Genomic DNA, 14,315 nt, shown 5'->3' with positions numbered 1-14,315 from the left:
TTGGACCGGGCAAGACGCATTATGGTACTCTTCTACATTGCCATTAGAGTTCATTTGACCCATTGGTTAGGTGGTCTAAAGTGTGCTGGATGGATGAGGGCCCAAAGCTTTTTCGTTGTCCTTTTGTGTTCAGTTCATTTAAGAAGTGATGATGTAATGGTCGTTTGAATTGGTCAATCACTCTTTGGACCGGGTAAAACGAAATTTGGTACTCTTCTACATTGTTAGCAGAGTTCATGTTAACCATCGGTTTGGTGATTTAAGGCGTGCTGGATGGATTAGTGCCCAAAGCTTTTTCGTGGTCCTGTTACATTAATTTAAGAAATCATGATGTCGTGGTCATTTAAATTGGTCAAACACTCTTTGGACCGGGCAGGACGTATCATGGTACACTTCTACATTTTCATTAGAGTTAATATGACGCATTGGTTAGGTGGTCCAAGGCGTCCTGGATGGATAAGGGCCCAAAGCTTTGCCGTTGTCCCTTTGTGTTCATTTAAGAAGTGACGTTGTAATGGTCATTTGAATTAGTCAATCACTCTTTGGACCGGGTAAGACGCAACATGGTACTCTTCTACATTGTCATTAGTGTTCATTTGACCCATTGGTTAGGTGGTCCAGCGTGCTGGTCTTGATTAGGGCCAACCCTTTTTTTGTGGTCACGTTTCATTAATTTAAGAAGTGAAGATGTAATGGTCATTGGAATAGTCAAGCACCATTTGGACCGGGCAAGACGCATTATATGGTATTCTTCTACACTGTCCTGAGAATTTAATGACCCATTGGTGTGCTGGTCTTGATTATGGCCCAAAGCTTTTCGTGGTCCCTTTGTGTTCATTTAAGAAGTGACGGTATAATGGTCATTTGAATTGGTCAAGCACTCTTTGGACCGGGCAATACGCATTATGGTATTCTTCTACATTGCCCTTAGCATTCGTATGACCCATTGGTTAGGTGGTCCAGGGCGTGCTGGTCTTGACTAGGGCCGAAAGGTTTTTTTTTTCGTCGTCCCGTTACATTCATTTAAGAAGTGATGATGTAGTGGTCATTTGAATTGGTCCAGCACTCTTTGGACAAAGTAAAGTGCATTGTGGGACCCTTCTACCTTGTATTTAGAGTTGATATGACCCATTGGTTAGGTGGTCCAAGGCGTGCTGGCTTTGATTTGGGCCAAAAGATTTCCATGGTCCGGTTTCATTCATAAGAAGTGATAGTGTAGTGGTCATTAGGATTGGTCAAGTATTATTTGGACCGGGCAAAACGCATTGTGGGAGTTTTCTAAATCATCCTTAGAGTTCATATGACCCATAGATAAACCTCTTTTATTTTCGGAAAATACACTAAAATCTGGCTTTCTATGACCAAATCTTGCACATCTTGTAAGATAGCATTCGGTTTGCCATAGGTATTACGTCGATAGCATTGTCGAATAAGTAACTGAATAGGTAGCAGTTACTCATTCGCGAATGTATTAACGAGGAACGCGGAATAAGTAACTAACTTCGCAGCGGTGTCTCCGAGGTCTGATACTGATAACAGCACATCATACATTTATTGTGTTGTTGACTGCGTTGCAATTAGTACAGTGTGAGCAGTGTAAATTACGCTTGAAGCATTACCATCAGCTAGGCTAATTAAGTAATGTTAGGGAACCTTTTTGTTTTATGCTAACCTGTAACACTTAGCTGCAAAATGTTGTCTTCAATCGCCGCTAGAATAACTAGTACCGGTCACTCCTCCGCAAAGGTGATGTATTCCCTCACTACATCCTATTCCTAGCCTGCCTATTCCTAGTAGTAGCAGTATACTAGTTATAATGTACAGTAACTTAGTGTAAGTTACAGATAGCCAAAGGCCTAGCCTGAGTTAGGACTGACGTTACACTTTCAAAGGCGTAACATGAACAAGTTTGGCAAGCCGAGTGTACCCCTTCTGCTAAAATTGTGGGAAAAAATCCTTTCAACTTCCCCAGCATTTTGCAAAGATGAGGTCATTTGTTACAAATCACTATGATATTCTTAAACTTAGCTAGCCTATATTATGAAACTAACTTTTAAAGTTTAAACTGATATGTTTCTTATGTTACTCAGTGGTAGATCTTAGAATATCCATGAAAACATTATAACAATTGAAATAAGCAAACTTTACTTCGAAAGTAAAGTTGTTAATTATGGTCATTTTGCGAGTTCCCTAAATTCGCGTACTGTGTTATAAATATGTAGCTGCATGGACAGACACTGTAGTTGCTGTTTTTATTAGTCAAATTGTAACTACTTTTTCAATTTGCTGCATTTGAATTCACTGTATACCATCATACTTGTATTGCCTAGATTCACCTAAGTAGTGAATACCAAAACTCAGTTGTCATCTGACAATACCATGAACCATTGCATGCTGCCATTACATAGTATATATGGTATAATCCTGTTTTATATACACATACAAAATTTGAATGTAGACTAAGCAAAACTTTATGAATACAGTAGTTGATGACTGCAATGTCATGGTTCATTTGGTTGGAGATTCATCGTGATGTTAGGCATTGATGCAAACAAATTGTGAGTGAAACACAGTAAACCATGAAGGTATAAACTATATTGCAAGTGATTTGCAAATCTTTGAATTGGTTTAAATAATTTGTTTAATCACTAATTACTGTTAATATTTGAAATTCTATAGAAAGCTGTATCGTGGAAATTTCTAAGATGTTATAGCAGTACAGTCAATGAAGCCAATGTGACAGTTTTGGTAAGTAAAATTTAGATGTCTTTGTCTCTTGTTATCATTCACATTACTGCTCATGTAAAGAGACTACTGTACTAAAAATCTGGTTCGAAATTACAAAAGAACTCAAGCTGAAGCTTCACCGGTGCTGTGGCTGAGTGGATTGAAACAGGTGCTGTGGCCGAGTGGATATAGGGGGTGGCATTTGAGGCAATGAGGCTTAGCAATCGGGAGGTTCGGGGTTCGATTCCCAGCCGGGACATAGTAAGGTGGGTTTTTCATCCAAGAGTATCTACAGTTTTCCCATCTGAAATGAATTTCTAAATTGAAAAGATTCCAAATTTGAGTTAAAATGTTGAATGGGAAGCCACCCGATGGTGTAAGTTGTAATCGATAAGCCCTTGCGGGTTTCTCCCACATTTGTTGTCGCTTAAGCGTAGCAAAAATAACTGCTGATTATTAATTGTTAGGTAAGTACTGCACTTTTATTGGGGATAGTACAGTACAGAAGGGTCTCGAGCTGTACATGGTTTGGACTGCGTAACAAGATTTGTAAAATTTTATATGCTGACCACTATGGTAGCAAACAATACATAATTGTACTTAACTTAACAACTGCACAGGTTTTAGCTATAAAGCTACTATACTGTATATACAGTACTTTAAATAAAATATAATCATAAAATGAACATTGATTGGAAACTGAAAATGTGTGTATTATGTAACTGTTTTACATTGAGCACAACCCAATGTTGCACTCATCCTTTTGGCTATGGTCTAGTGGAAGTCAACATGTGACAATGTAGTTACTGTATCGACATTCTAACCATCTAGCTGAGTTTGAGTTTAATTGAAAAAAAAAGTTGTCTTGGTTTTACACAGGACTTCAAACTGCATAAATTAGATGATGGCCCAGAAACCAACACAGTGCTGACAAGAGATGAAGCTCTGAAGTACTACAGGGAGATGCAGGTCATCAGGAGGATGGAGACAGCCGCTGGTACTCTATACAAGTCAAAGGAGATCAGAGGTTTCTGTCATCTTTACTCTGGACAGGTAAAGTCATTCTAGAAAGTTTTAATCCAGCTGCTTAGGTTTTGCAGCTTAATCTTGCTCACTTTCCCATAGGTTTTGAACAGTAGCTAACTTGTTACTTAATCTACTTGTTACATTGTTATAAAAGAGGATTAATATCTTGAGATAATTGTGAGAAAAGTTATTCGTTTTCAACCCATTCAAATAGCAACACTTTTCCTAGACCTGCTAAACTTCCAACACAGAGGCACTGTGCATATCCTACTACTACTTTACATATGTCAGAGATGAATCAGCTATCATCATTAACAGTAGAAGCTAAAAACCAGCTACTTTCCCAAAGACCTGCTAAACTTCCAATACAAAGGCACTACCCTATCCTATGCATATATCAGAGATAACTCATCTATCGTCATTAACTGTTGAAAGTACAAACTAGCTACTTTTCCAAAGACCTGCTAAAATTCCAAAACAGAGGCACTGTACCTATTCTAGCCTATCCTATGCATATATCAGAGATAAATCATCTATCATCATTAACTGTTGAAGCTACAAACTAGCTACATACCCCTGCTTAAATAACAAATGCAGTACATGTCAAAAATGCTTCTTGATAAATTCTTTCAAGAAGAAGCTTAGATGCTTCCATACTACTACTGTAACAGCTAAGCAGGTTAGGAACACGTTGCTAAAATTCCGACAAACTCCTTTGCTAGCGCTGCCAATTTCTCTTTAGAAATAGCCTTTATTTTCACAAGATACATCAGCACTTTCCCCTAGACCTGCTAAAATTACATATCAGAGGTTATGTACATATATCCTAGACTACAGTGCATTTAAATCAGAGGTGAAGAAGCTATCATTCTTAACTATAGAAGCTGCTGTACGTAAGTATGCCTGTTTTGTATGAACACAAAATAATTTGTATTTCATAGTTTTTGTAGAGAACAAACAGCAGATAAAAAAAAACGATTGAATATGGTGAGAAGAAGAAAATGGGTATGAAAAGCAACCCAGCCACTTACAGTTACAAAATTATTGGACTAGTTTACAGACTAAGAAATTGTGGATTCTGTTAGTACTATTGTGTACATGAATTCCTTTCACTGGCATTTAACTGGTCAAGCAGAGAGAAATGCCACAAAATAGCCTGGGACGGAGTAGTGGGACCCACCACATATTGTCTCGAAACAGAGTTGACGTCCTGGACCCAGACAGTTTGGGAAACCGAGATCTAGACAGAAGTGTTTGAAGCTAGTACTATTGAAGGGATGATAAAGTGAAGCAACAGGGAAGCATCAGCAGATGGTACCAAAACCCACGAGAGGTTAACTCTCTCATTTTATGTCACAGAGAAAAGTTACCGTTACAAGCGTTCTAAGAAAATCATGAACATATTACTGAGAGATCTTCCACAATGACGAAACAAATGCTTTAAAGTTGATGTTAAGCTTTTGACAGTTATATAAACTTTGTTAAAAATAAAACAATAGCCAGAAGTCATTACTGAACTTAATAACAAGATTAGCAGCTGGTTGACATTACATGATTCTTTTGCAGTTCTTTCCACAACTGCCTCGGTCCAAGTTTTGAAGAGGATCGCATTAAACGTTTCCCTGATTTTTCGCTTCTTCCATTTTGGTTGGTATTTCATCAGTGGATCACATCATTTGTAGCTGACGTTATGAAATTATGAAATTGTATCTTCAGCTGGTTGATTTGTAATCAGTTATTGGTCAATATCCGACCTTATCTTCTTTCTGCTACCTAATCTGCTTTATCTACTTTTGAATCTCCCACTTATTGGTTGTCCAGTTCTCTTGATCATTTGTCAATATCTGACTTCATTTTAACTCTAGGAAGCTTGCTGTGTAGGTATACAGAATGCCTTGACTTTAGATGATGCAGTTATCACAGCTTATAGGGCCCACGGTTGGGCTTACATGCGAGGTATATCTGCCCATGGAATTTTGGCCGAATTAACAGGTAGGTTATTCTACCCTCTCACATCAAGTAAGGTTGTATTTAGTGTTATGAAGGCATGATTCTCATCACATGAGGAAATGGCATTTTGTGGATGGATACTGTAATTGTTGGCTTTATAAACCGTAACCTAGTTTAGTTTTAAATATGTGATAATTCTAAAAAGTGAAATATTTTAATGCCAAGTTTTGTTTTGGTATTGGTTGCCATGCTTAGTTTGTCTTTTAAATAGGCAAGATATCTGCCATGTGACTCTCCTAATATGCTTTTTGAATTGTAGGTCTATGTTTCAAGCCCCAAGGGGCAAATATCCTCAGTTTCTTCTGATTTCTAAAATTGCAGTGTAAATAGCATACCTGGAAATGCTTGGCAAAGTGTAAACTTAATACATCATATATGCATCTTTAGATGCATGGCAGTTATCTATTTTATGCATAGAATATTCTTAGTTTCAAGAATTGCTTAAAGGGTGTGAAGACTCACGCACAAAGATACGTCTCATGCCGGTAATCTGACCTAGTTTCGAATGAGGTGTAACAGAAGTGATAGACATCACCATCAGTTCCAGAAAATACACACACAGCTTGCTACCGTCGGTAATTAGACACTAGTGTACAGTCAATACATACAGCTACGCTCAATACACACAACACAGTGTACATAGCAGCGAAGGACAACTCAGGTTTAGATAAAAGATAACAAGGTATCACGTTTCATTACTGTCTGTATTTTGTAGCGACAAGAAGAAAACTTCCACTCGCAAGCAACGGAAAATTGACTTTTACAGAGCGCTGCACGCGGTTTGGGGTGACTCTTCAATGCCTTTAAAATAAAACAAATTTCTTGGTCTTCAAGATTTGAACTGCAAAAGTACTTCCCTAACCATGCGATGGTAATGTTAAACATGGATGGATATCTTGCAACAAGAGGGAATTATCCAGGGGAGTATTTTGAAAAAAGGCAGCCATTTTCACTACGACTCAATGATTACAGATCTTTAGTGACATTTTTTTATCAGTTATTGGTGGCACAATTGATTGGCTAAGGATTATTCTGTCCAAAATGTTGTCTCCATTTTGTTAAGTATTTGTCTGTGTGTTCTACAGGTCGTAAAACAGGATGTGCGAAGGGCAAGGGCGGCTCCATGCATATGTATGCCAAGAACTTTTATGGAGGAAATGGTATAGTCGGTGCTCAGGTAAGCTTTGAACCAGGAATGTCTTGACATTGCAAATTAAGTTGATGTTACTGAATATTAAGAAGTACTTTCCCAGCAAAAAATTGTATGATTTGTAAATTTGCTCATTTAATTCCTGTTTGTGTCTACTCTTTGATTTCAGAACCAGATGAAGGATTGATAGTTTGTTAAAACCTGCATGTAGTAGGTCGTATGGTATACTAGAACTTTTTGTGAATTCAGCTCAATGTCCCCCCCCCCCCCACCCGCTTCAACCTCTCTTACCCCAATCTCTCAGAGATATCAACAAATGTAGCTTAAAGTTTGTTGTTAATGATAAGAAAGCAGCTCTCTCTTGTATTTGCTTGGGATTTATATATTCATCACCTACGCATTTTAAACATGCCATGCATTCGTTAACCAGCTATTGAGTTGTCTGCTTACAGCAGGAGAAGAATTAAGTTTACCTGGCATAATTAGCTTTCCTTAAAAATGTCCCTCTTTTTTTTAATTCATTAGTGTGTAAATTTTGCATATATGTAGTTCATTTCTTCCATTCATTCATTGCTCCATTATCATGATTCTGTTGTCTCCAATCTCAACATTTATCTAGCTCATCATCCGTTGTATTTGCAGGTTCCCCTCGGAGCTGGAATCGCTCTCGCCCACCAATACAGAGACGAGAAGACCGTATGCGTCACGCTCTACGGGGATGGTGCTGCCAACCAGGGTCAAATCTTCGAAGCTTTCAACATGGCAAAACTGTGGGATCTTCCAGCGATATTTGTCTGTGAAAATAACAAATATGGCATGGGCACTGCGGTGGACAGAGCAGCTGCTTCAACAGACTATTACACACGAGGGGATTACATACCTGGCATATGGGTAAGACATTGGTAGAATGAGTACCGCTGGTACAATGGGAAATAATGGTGTAATGGTGCAATAGAGAAGGGAAAACAACGTCACATCGGGAAAGGAGAAGCGAAAGTGAAGAATCCAAGTTTTCTGAATATCTCCTCCTCAGAAGTGGTGTCAATGTAGGGAGATAAATATGCTGTGCTGATTTGATTTCAAGTATAAAGTAGGGCTTGATTAAGTTTCAAACGATCATTCCCAATGATAGATCTTTGGAAAATAAGTTTTAAATGTTATAGACAGTTCAGTCAAGGTGAAATGTTACTGTTTAATTATAAATGTTGTTTGTCCACTAATAATTAAAAACAAAAATGGGTTTATTGACTTAGTTTTCATGCCTAAGCATGATTGCGTAGTGTCACAGTGGTGCAATAGTGCAATAGAAGGGACACCAACATCACATCGGGAAAGGAGACTTCAAACGAAGAATCCAAGTTTTCTGAATATTTCTTTCTCAGAAGTGGTGTCAATGTAGGTAAATATACATTGCTGTGCTGATTGATTTTAAGTATAAAGGGCTTGATTAAGTTTCAAACAACCATTCCAATGATAGATCTTTGGAAGATAAGTTTTATATGTTATAGACAGTTCAGTCAAGGTGATATGTTACTGATATGCTGTATATTAATGTTGTTAGTCCACTAATAATTAAAAACAAAAATGGTTTTATTTCCTTAGTTTTCATGCCTAAGGAGAAAGATCAAAATGAAAGATGTTGATGTTTTTGTTACATGAGATCTGTTAACGTAATGAAGAAATGACTGCCTCATGTTAATGAGAATCAGTCCTTCGAACCTACTTTTCACATCCTGCAAGTAAAACATTTTATCCTCCTCTCTTCAGATTGACGGAATGGATGTAATTGCAGTCAGGGAGGCAACCAAATTTTCAAAGGATTACTGCCTCTCAGGCAAGGTAAGAGGATGAAACAAACCAATTAGCACTACATTTGGTTGGCTGACAATCATGCACCTTTTGCTATGTTAGCATATATGTAACAAAAAGCTTTTGAAATAACCCAAAATTCAAGTGGAACTGGAAATTGTAAGGTGCCATTTAACTGTTAATATTGTACTGTACATATGTTAGCAAGTTTCAACACAATGATTGATTAATCATATATTGATGAAAACATATATTGATTAATCCCCCCACCCCCCTTTTTTTGCTAGTAAATGAGGAATTCAACACTTGGCTCTAAAATGATATCTTATCAAATTACAAACTTTATTTATCAATATCTTCACATGGATTTAGTAATTTAACAAACTGTGAAGATTCTTCTTGTTACGTGTTATCCATCACTTTATGACAAAACATGAAATTGCTCCAAGAGAGAAATGATAAGTAAATCAATTTCAAATTGCTATCATATATGTGAGATGGTATTGAAAGGATATTTTGTTAAATTGCAAAGTACAAGAACTGTACTCAGTCAAATTGCAGACTGTCAAGATTATGTCAATTTAATGTACATCAAACACTTTGGCAGTTTTCGTCATGCTGTTTGGGCAACATAGATTAATTAGCTATGAGGGAATATTGTTGTCTTCCCTAGAGCATTTTAGTTTCTGCATTTGGAAAATACCTTTAAAGCTGTATTTTTAATTTTTGTTTGGGAGTTGTAGCTTAGTGTTTTTCTGACTGGGCCTTGTGTTAAATGCACAGGCCTAACGAGGTGGCAGGGGGTGGGGGGGGGGGGGCTACACCCGAGTGCCTGGAGTCGATTAGAGGGAACAAGAGTATAGTTATCGGCCAGGGAAATATATGTTAAAGAATAAATAATACACTGAAATAAAAATGACAGTGTGAAAAACGAGCCTTGTAATTTTCCTGTGGGGAGGGTGGGGGGTCCTGTGGGGAGGGTGGGGGGAGTTGGGCTGACCTAGCTCTTGATACCTCTGGTTATGCACACATAATTGGAACTCCCTCAAGATTGGAATAGTCATGGATAAAACATTATTTTGAATGCAATTTTGATACTTTTGATATTCAAAGGGACCGTTGGTTCTTGAAGTGGAGACTTATCGTTACCATGGACACAGCATGAGTGACCCCGGTACAAGTTACAGGACAAGAGAGGAAGTACAAGAGATCAGACAGCAAAGAGATCCCATCATTAGCTTCAAACAGAAGATCATTGAATTGAATCTTACTACAGAGGAGGAACTTAAGGTATTGATTCATTGTCTTTCTAGAGCTGTTGGTGGGGAGGGAGGGAGGAGGGTGGTGTGATTGGGTTAGGGTTGGTTGAAGAGGAATGGGAACATGGTCCAGTCAAAGGGCATATAGAGTTACTGCATGTTCATCACCTTGTAAATATGTATCTATGTGTATTTGACAGCAAATGTGGATGTTCTGGTATGGCCATTGAATATTCAATGATATTCAATATGCCTTGAATATTCAATTCAGAGTGATTGTAAATACCTGCTACAATCATCTCTTTAATGTATGCTTTTTGTCCACATCAATACACATAGAATATTCAATTCAGAGTGATTGTAAATACTTGCTATAATCAACTCTCCTTAAAGGGAGTGAAGACTCGCACACAAAGAAACGTCTCATGCCGGTAATCTGACCTAGTTTCGAATTAGGTGTAACAGAAGTGTTAGACACCACCTTCGATCCCAGAAAATACACACAGCTTGCTACCGTCGGCAATTAGACACTAGTGTACAGTCGATACATACAGCTAAGGAATATTAAATGAGTTAGGTTTAACTCGTAGCTCATCCAATATCGAAGGTGACAGTAAATACAATGTCAAAAATGTCTCTCTTTGCAGTTATGAATGAATCTGAAAGAGCTGCACCTAACAGCACATCTGCATGTAAATACAAATAAGTTTGAAAGTAAGAAAAGGAAATCAAGCAGCTATAACAGATCAGGTTGGAAATTTAATATGATAGGACACAGAAATACATGTCTGAGTTTAAGCCGTGGTTATCAGGATAAAATTGATGGATTTAACCTTTTAAACAAAATTGTTTCTTTTTGCAGTAATCTGAAATTATGGAAGTATATTTGCATACAAACACTATATCAGAGGGTGCCCTAGACAGGGTCTGCCCCAGAGATGGTTTCCCATCAATCTATGCAGTAAATAAACAAGTTAACACCTCTTTTTGCTGTCTGTGACATTCAAACCAAATATATTTAAAGACTATTAAAATGTAGACTTATTTGTCATTACTTGGTTTGTCTTTAGTATTTGTATTTCTCCTTGTCAAACAAGCAAAAAAGGACCAGTGATTATCAGCAATAGATAACTGACACAGATGTGTGGGCCATATTTCAGTATCGCTGTCACGATGAAGGAAGACCAACCAGAAGTGCTGCTATCAAAATTCTAATCTGAAATAATGCCTTGTATGTTTGTCGGTATCAGAACGAGAAAACATCAGTCTGTAGTCACTAACAAGTGTAGTCTGTGTTGTTGTTCTTCGAGTCGTTTTCCTAGATTGAAGCACCTGAAGAAATTTCCATATCAAAGTCTAAATCAAAATGACATTTCAATTTTCAATCACTAAAAATTTATTTTACTTTTGTGATTTTTTTGTAGGATATCGATAAATCTGTCCGCAAGGAAATTGAGGAAGCAGTGGTGAAGGCGAAGGCCGACCCGAGGCCGGCAATAGCAGAGACGTTTACACATGTGTACGCCAATACCCCAAAGTACACAGTACGTGGCTGCGACGCTTTCAGTGTTCACACATCCAGCTGAAACGATGAACTAACTCCACAGTCTCGCCATCCTGTTACTAGGTTCACCTCATAAACTGAGTTCAAAGAGAGACCCTTTTATTGTAAAAATTAAATATTCTACTCATATTGTCCACACAAGTGTGCTATGACTTGCAGGTGGTCTTGTTGCCGATATCCTCTCCGGGATGGTTCTCTCGTGTACGATAAGATTGTCCTTAGCCACTCATGGTTCGATCCACTCTACTGCCATACCGTGATAATGAAAACAGCTGGTTGTATTTTGAAGCTATTCCTAACGAACTATTACACTTTGAGCACAAAACATATGGTGTTAGTATTTCCAACATTACATTAATGTCATTACATTCATAAAAATTCTGTGTTTTCAATCCATATACTTTGTGAGCAAAATATCAATACTTTAAATATGCCCATTGTAATAATTGTACCTCACCTAGCCTACTTTGCAGTTAAGAATCTGGTCAGATATCATTATCTTTGATTACTTACTAGCTAACTGGGTTTATATTGGCAAGAAGAAATAATTTCCAGCATTTGTACTAGACAGTGCACCAGTGCAGTGCACTGATGTCAGTCTTGTGAAATAATTTGATAATTAATTAATTAATTTCATTATTTTGGTAAGGTAATGGATGCGTAACGTTAGCAAGAAACACAACCAGCTGGTTTTAAGCGTTATCCCAGTAATGTGTCTTAAAAAGTCTTTGTAATGAGACTTTTAAAATAAATCCATCATTAGGATGTATTTAGTGTGAGACTACAGTATGGAAGAAATTAATTGTAAAAGCAATGCTGTATTTTTTTATGATTATTTTTTATTATAACTGTTATTAGTAAAAAGAGAAAATGAATGTTCAAATATTATTAAGCTATTACTATGCTTAAAGGTAATGATGGATCATATTCAGGATGATAGGCTGTCAGTTGGAATATGTTATTTCTTATTATTGCTGTTCCGAAGAAGTTTGCCTCCTGGTTTTTGGGTTTACCATATGTTTCTAAAAGAGCCATCTGAATATCCTCAGATGAAGATATAGGATACACCTTAAGAGCGTCTTGTACAGTAACATGCAGTTTACAGTGGATGGTTTATTTCATGATGCTGTCGCAGGCTACATCTGGCCAATTGTGCATGCATCTCTGTGACTAACATGATATTGATTACACCATGTCGGAAAGAAAAGTGTATATTACAATATTACAATGGTATTACACTTTCGTGCAACAACCAACAAAATTTTGTCTTTGTCATTTCAGATTTCTCTTGTGTTTATGTGTGTATGTGTGCATTTCGATCATTTCTTGTTTTTGTGGGGGGGGGGGGCCTTCGGGATGAAATTGGTAAATAAGAGCTGCTAAGTTTGCTTTTAATAATATTAGATAGAATGCCTTAGTTTGGAAAGCAAGTTAAGTTGTTACTTCTTAATCTGCATGCTCGAAAGGCATTGTACAAAATATGTGTTAACGTGTTTCGTTTGTTGATCTTGGAGAAGGAAGGGAATGGAACAAGGGATGGGAAGGGGAGGAGACTTTGCCATCACTGCAACTTCACTAGTAAAATATGTTTAAATAATTATGTAGAAATGGTATTGCTTTGGTCGAAGGTCAAAATCAAATATAGGAAGGGGAGGAAGAAGTGCATCAGTCCCAGGCGCATAGCGAGGAATTTGCCGAGGGAGGGGCGAACCTGTAGGCAAACTATTAGAGCCGTAGATTCGGCACTGTAAACTATCTACGCATAGCGCCACCATGAGTTGGCGCAAAACGTAAAAGAAAATTTTGGCCGAAAATGCCTCCCAGATCGCTGGAAATTGCATTTCCCAGGCCTTGTAAGTTGCTTCTAAGCATTTTCTATTTTGAAATTACTAGCGATATCATAAAAACATACACACAAAATTTGCTCAAGGGGGGGGCGGTTGCCCCCTTCGCCCCCCCCCCTTCGCTACGCGCCTGATCAGTCCTGTGGGTTTTCTGTGTCTCTTGTCCTGACAGGTTTCTATATTCTATCAGTATAAAAAGTCTTACCTCATCCGTTTTATGTTAGATTAGAAATCATCACATATAGCCTGTCAATCCCATTCATGGAAACAATTTTAATTCATGCATTTTACAGTAGAAATGGTGCACTGGAAAGAGGAGCTGATTTATTATTCTACTTGCACATGTTAGGATAAATTGGGTACCTCCTCACACACTCACCTTGAATAGAAATACACACCAAAAAAAAAAGCAACATGGGTACCTTCCTTCGTCAGTTCGGCAGTTCAAGAATATAACACCTAGGGCCCTTCACCCTTGCTTCTTGTAAGCTGCAATTGACAAGAATACAAAAAAAAAAATTATATATACAGTATGGTATTTAAGTCAAACCGTGAAGATCACGTGATAGAAGACTTCTTGAGTGCATGAGTTTGCGTTTTTCCGCGTATTAGGCCTAAATAAGTGGTTTGCTCTCAAGCGCAGATTACGCTTGTTGTATAGGTTGCCCGATATGAGATTAATGGCCAATAGAATGCTGCCATCATATTCTAAGCCATGGACTGCAAGATTTCACTTTCGGACGAGTAAATCACGATCTGTTCATTTTGTTTATAAATAATTGTAAACACAGTGAGCAGTAATAACCGTTTGTATGCACACGATCGGTTTTTAATATCAGAAGTATTTTGAAGTACCGGAAGTCACACTATATTTTATAACAGCCATTACAAAAAAATAACGTACGGTATTGTTCATGGTAATTTGA

The 14,315-nt window shown here is 37.7% G+C and overlaps 1 protein-coding gene across 1 annotated transcript; it reads left to right on the top strand.

Moving 5' to 3' along the window:
* The first annotated feature begins 1,550 nt into the window (after positions 1–1,550).
* LOC139960034 (pyruvate dehydrogenase E1 component subunit alpha, mitochondrial-like) lies at positions 1,551–12,806 on the top strand. Its single transcript, XM_071958050.1, has 9 exons — positions 1,551–1,746; positions 2,680–2,748; positions 3,607–3,780; positions 5,619–5,745; positions 6,849–6,940; positions 7,556–7,804; positions 8,681–8,752; positions 9,836–10,012; positions 11,406–12,806. The coding sequence occupies exons 1-9, from the start codon at positions 1,693–1,695 to the stop codon at positions 11,565–11,567; spliced, it is 1,176 nt and encodes a 391-aa protein (XP_071814151.1). The 5' UTR covers positions 1,551–1,692; the 3' UTR covers positions 11,568–12,806.
* Positions 12,807–14,315: the final 1,509 nt, after the last annotated feature.

This window comes from Apostichopus japonicus, chromosome 19 (genome assembly GCF_037975245.1).
Source record: "Apostichopus japonicus isolate 1M-3 chromosome 19, ASM3797524v1, whole genome shotgun sequence".
Taxonomy (NCBI): domain Eukaryota; kingdom Metazoa; phylum Echinodermata; class Holothuroidea; order Aspidochirotida; family Stichopodidae; genus Apostichopus; species Apostichopus japonicus.
The sequence above is the reverse complement of the archived record's forward strand: the minus strand, read 5'-3'. Positions and strand labels throughout refer to the sequence as shown.

Coding starts and splice junctions, on each gene's coding strand:
- LOC139960034 (XM_071958050.1), top strand. CDS start 1,693: ATGTTGTCTTCAATCGCCGCTAGAATAACTAGTACCGGTCACTCCTCC. Junction 3,781..5,618: donor GTCATCTTTACTCTGGACAG/GTAAAGTCATTC, acceptor TTTTAACTCTAG/GAAGCTTGCTGTGTAGGTAT. Junction 10,013..11,405: donor CTACAGAGGAGGAACTTAAG/GTATTGATTCAT, acceptor ATTTTTTTGTAG/GATATCGATAAATCTGTCCG.